Here is a 5,000-nt window from a genome sequence, read left to right as displayed (position 1 = left end):
TGCTTGCACAACAAGTGCATCACACCATGTATGTTGCTGTGACAACAAACGCACAATTGCTCTGTAATGGGTCCAATAAATTTTTGACGGTTGTTTCTGATGGATTCAACTCCAGCAGCATGCACATTCATGTGATAGGAAGGATCATTGTATAACTGGTGGGCAACAGAAGAAAAGAAGCATGAACTATCTGAGGTACACTCTAGTGCCTTCAATCCTTTTTGAGCTAATCGAACCTGCAACAGTGCTATAGAAGGATTTCTCAGTATTGTATGTGCTGTATGTGTACTCGTTCCATAAGCAACAGGGCCTGGGTTCGATTCAATGTCTCATGATGTCAATAGCTTTTCTCTTGATAGACAATAATTCTCATTTTGTTGGTTCAATTTTGTCGAATGCGTAGTAGCAGATTGATCTTGAATGCACAATAGAACTGACAGGTCTTTTTTGTGTTCAGCAGTCCTGCGGGTAATAAGATAAAAATGACGATTAGAATCTCCTGCTCTCGAAGATTGTTACGTCTGAGTTGCGGTCTAGGTATAGAGATATAATATTTTCCAAAAGCAAGAGATAAGCACTTTCTCAACTCAGAAGAGCTCAGTCCTTATATAAATAAACAAGCTCGACGTTTTCTTGAAAGGAATTAATCCTGGAAGGTTCTCTGTCCCGGGGAGCATGTACTGCCTCAGCCCTTGCTCTATCGCAGGAGATTGGTACGGATTCCTCAGCAGTTTTCGTTACATAATCAGTGACCGAGTCTTTCGACAGTTCTTCATTATGGTCCACCACACAAGTACTAGTGTCTGGAAGCATGGATTGCTTGGTTGCCTCACTGTTTTTCATGTCACGGATGTTGTTCAAGTTGCATTCACGTGACTTTGATGACTCATAGCTTGCAAAACTTCGTGATAGCTTTGATAAACATTGGTATACTTTGATAGCTTCGATGTTACTCTCCAAATGGCAGTCACCTTCCAAATGGAATTTATTTATCCCCCGTGAGCTTAGGGGATGAACAGGGACTGTCTTCTCACCATGTGTCTGTCGATTCCATTTCTACATGTATTGAAGTCTTCGCGTTGGTCAGTGAAAGGCGGTGCACAATTAATTGCACCAATGTGTACTTGTTCAGAATATTTTGCTTCACCTTCGAAGAAAGCCATTTCTTTAATTCTTCCGTTTCTTGCTTCTAAATGCAGCGGAAGGTGCTCAAACACTTAAGTATAAAAGCGGCATGCAACAATGGCGGCGCACAACCTCGCAAACAGGAAGTCACAGCTTTCTATGCTGTGTTGTGATTATCGATCCTGATTGGCTTATTAGATCAAACTTCCGGTTACGCAGGAGTGACACATTTGCATAAAGAACCTCACCAAAACTCGTGGATATATCCACGAGTAAAAAGGGAAGAGGTCTTGCTTCCGGTTGCTGTCCGTCACTCAAAAACACCTGAGCTTAAACTAAACTTTATACGTGGCAACGAAAACGTCACGCATTCCGCGCAAGGCGAAACGGCTTTTTGGGGGGGAATTTTCTGTTTAGAATATCCGAGTAGACGCAGCGAGAAAGTAAATGTTTATTTCGCAAACTACAGATTTTCATTTCGTTTCGTTGCATTTCGTTTCGTTGCATTTCGTTTCGCTTCCATTTCGTTTCGCAAACTACAGTAAGCCTTTTTTTTCGTAAATACTTCCTTCCTTTTCAGAATATAGGGAGCCCTGAATTTGCGTCTACCCAAACACTTTGTCTTTCGTGAGTGAGTGGTTCCAAAATTTAACGTCCGGTGAGATAAAAGCAATTTTTCTACCGTGTGAAAAAGCATGGCTGAACTGGAAACGATAAAGATCCTTGTGTAACTGATTAATTTTTTTTTCCGCCAAACAAAATCCTTTACTACAGTCTCAGCTTTGAAATCAACACTTACTACAATAATGTTCGTTTAATTTGGCGTCAATTTAGTCTCAGAGGGTAAAGGTCTTGTCGATCAAGCCTTTTTGCTTTTTGAAGAGCTGCCAGATCAAGACCTAAGCAATGCAGGCCGCATGTCCTAATTTAAGAGGCATTGTTATGCTACTCTCAAGACTAAAAATTTCTTAGTAACCAGACCAAAAAAGCTCTAATTTTCTCACTATTCTATTAAGTTATTTTTGGTCGATCACAGTTATTATGGTGAAAAAATGGAAATGGTTAAACATTGATAACGTTTCCTTCCCAAGTTCTTCCATCATAAACATGGTGTTTAAGAAGCCAGACATTTGATATATATACTACATTCTGATAACTTGATAAATTCTCCTGTATAAAGCAATTTTGGACAGAAGAGTGAGCTACGGGACTCTGTCTCTTTTTGACAAAAGAGCCGTGAAACTGCCGCCAACTTGACGTACTTAATACTCTCAGTTCAACTGATTTTTATCAGCTGTTATCCAAACCTGACGTAGCTCATTTAAAGGGAGAGTTTCACGTCTCTGCGCCTGGGAAAACTGTCACGTCAGCCCATCTAATTCCATTGCTATTGAAACAACCGAAAGCACTGATGAAGGAAACGGAAACAATCCCATAGTAATTGATTACTCATTGGAACTACTTTTGTAATCATTTCCTTTGTGTTGTGAACCTACTGCATGCGAATAGATTACACGTGCGTTATGACAACTCGTGCGTAGAATAAATTTTCGACCCGTACAATAAATTCGAGATCAAAACTAAATTCGATATTTTCTGTGTAAACCCGCAGTGTCAGGCTTCCACCAAATTTGGGCCTTAGTCATTCAGTGCATTTGCTTTAATACTCTCTGTGTTTAATTAACATCATCTGGTTCAGTAAGAAACCGTAAAAGTTACAACTGCTAGCGATAAAGCTTGGACGTGCGCAAAACCGTGAAACTGTGCCTTTAAGTCAGCGAATCGATCAGATGAGTTTGCAAAGATAAATATAATGGTCACTCATTTATTATACTCCATTCACACCAACAAGACATGTTTAATTAAACTGGGTTTAACAAAATGAAAGTCAGGTGGGTTTCAATACATGCTTTGATCTGTACTAACTTTGTAGTCGACAAAAATTAGTATAATACATGATTTAAAAAGAAAACCTTTTGAAACCGTGTTTAACTAAACATGTTTAAAACATGGTTAATTAAGAATTGGTGTAAATGGGGCATTAGTTGAAATCTCAAGGTCATCAACCCATGCAAAAGTACTCTACTAGTTGAGGTGACCTCCGGCAAATCAGCCAAAAACGTCGGAGAAAATGTCTCGCAGCAAAGTGAAGAACTCAACTCACATGTGGCGTCAACTTCAACACCAGAATCCATCTAGGGCCTCATTAATTTTTTATGTTAGGTCTTTTAGAATTTTCTAGCTTTTAGTTGCATGCTCATTATCACCCTGCTCGATTAGTTTTTTTTAACGTTTTTTTTTATCTTTCAGCTAATATGGGTTCTGTTTGCAGTACCTTGGGAGCGGCCTGCCGTGCAATTGGTGATTGGCTTTCAGCTGGTTTGAACTGGGCATTAAGCGGTGTCAAGTGGCTATGGGAAAAATTGTCCTCACTGTTCGAAACAGCGATGGATTTTGTTACCAATTTATTTAGCAACGTTTGCGGTTGGTTTCGTTACAGCAGGCAAAGGACCTATGTTGAATCTAACGGCATCAGAGTCGAGGTATAAGGCATTTTGCCTTGGCGTGCTTTCCCTTCGGAGAGGGCTACCACAACAGTAACTAGTACTGAAACACTGGCCTTTTAAATCAAATCAGTTAAACCACGTTATGGGAAATTCGGTAACTTCACGGCACCAATGAGCAAGTGTTGTGAGATAGGACTTAAGGTGTATCATCCTCATATATGAAGATTAGAAGTTCTTACCATTTGATTTCTTCTTTTTTTTTTTAACAACCTGGTGCTCGAGTTTTGAGCCGGCCAAACATTCTAATCCATAACCTCCAGTTTCAAAGGTCTGGACCAAAGGAATGACCCAGTACAAAAAAGTTAATGTTGACTTTACTCCCTTATTTCAGGTCGGACATGAAGATCTCTCAATCGGAGTAGAAGTAAACAGAAACAGAGGTAGTTTGATATATTCGTAACAAGAGGCTACGGGTAGCCTTCACTTTGTTCGAAGGATTTTTAGCCGATTTTCCTTTAACGCTTACAATATTTCAGTCTTTTGTTATGTTACGTTATCTTGCTAATTCCGTAGTCCGAAGTCCAAGTTCACGTTCCATGAATCAACCAAAGAATAGTTGCTCACATTTAAAACTGCTGTTAACGGCATACCAGTAAACGGATGTTTCACAAGTTTCTACGATGATGTTTAAAATGTTTAATCCTTTTTCTTAACAATACCGAAAATACCAAAATTAGTTGAAAATTACGTAATTAGCCCAGTGAGATGTGTTACTAAGTCAAACGATAACCGGATATTGTATTGCGTGCAACAAAAACACAAAAAAAAACGTTTCCAGTCAAGCACACTATTCTTTAATACGTAATTCCCCTTTAATTTGTTACGTAGTCTTCCGCGGTTTAGTGGTCATCGCGATTGCCTCTGAATTAGGAGATAGCAAGTTCGAATCCTACTTGGGCTGCCTTCCCTGAAAAGTGTCTTTACGCATCAAGGAAATCTTGCACATGCGCGGGCAAATCTTGACCTTAAAAAAAAAGAACGAGTCAGAGCCGAATTCTATACTTTGTTCGAAAACTAAGTACGGAATTTATAGTCTGGTTCGTGCTTTAGCTTGCGTATGTGGCATTTTATTCAATTTACAACCTCGGTTATTTCGTTGCTAGCTTTCTGATTGGCTCATCAAATCTCTACTTTGTGCCAATATGCTATCATTGACCTATCATGGTATATTTAATTCCGAGGCAGGTGTAGAGGTACCTTGACCTAACGTTGACGGGGAATCCACCCATGGTATGTGAAATGAACATAACCTGCTGTTCCCGTAAAGTGTGAATGAATTGCAGGCGTGTGAAATGAAACTAATCCAAA

General features: G+C 39.5%; 1 protein-coding gene across 3 annotated transcripts in view; it reads left to right on the top strand.

Moving 5' to 3' along the window:
* The window catches only part of LOC137975939 (uncharacterized), a 22,305-nt gene that overhangs the window by 4,019 nt on the left and 13,286 nt on the right, over positions 1–5,000 (top strand). For all 3 annotated transcript variants that reach the window (XM_068823153.1, XM_068823152.1, XM_068823154.1), the window contains 2 exons: positions 3,436–3,668; positions 4,024–4,072. In XM_068823153.1, coding sequence (XP_068679254.1) covers positions 3,441–3,668; positions 4,024–4,072 — 277 coding nt within the window. In that variant the 5' untranslated portion in view covers positions 3,436–3,440. The remainder of the gene's footprint in view (positions 1–3,435; positions 3,669–4,023; positions 4,073–5,000) is intronic.

Source organism: Montipora foliosa, chromosome 11 (genome assembly GCF_036669935.1).
Source record: "Montipora foliosa isolate CH-2021 chromosome 11, ASM3666993v2, whole genome shotgun sequence".
Classification (NCBI taxonomy): Eukaryota; Metazoa; Cnidaria; class Anthozoa; order Scleractinia; family Acroporidae; genus Montipora; species Montipora foliosa.
Note: the sequence above shows the minus strand (reverse complement) of the source record. Positions and strands in the feature narration are given on the sequence as shown.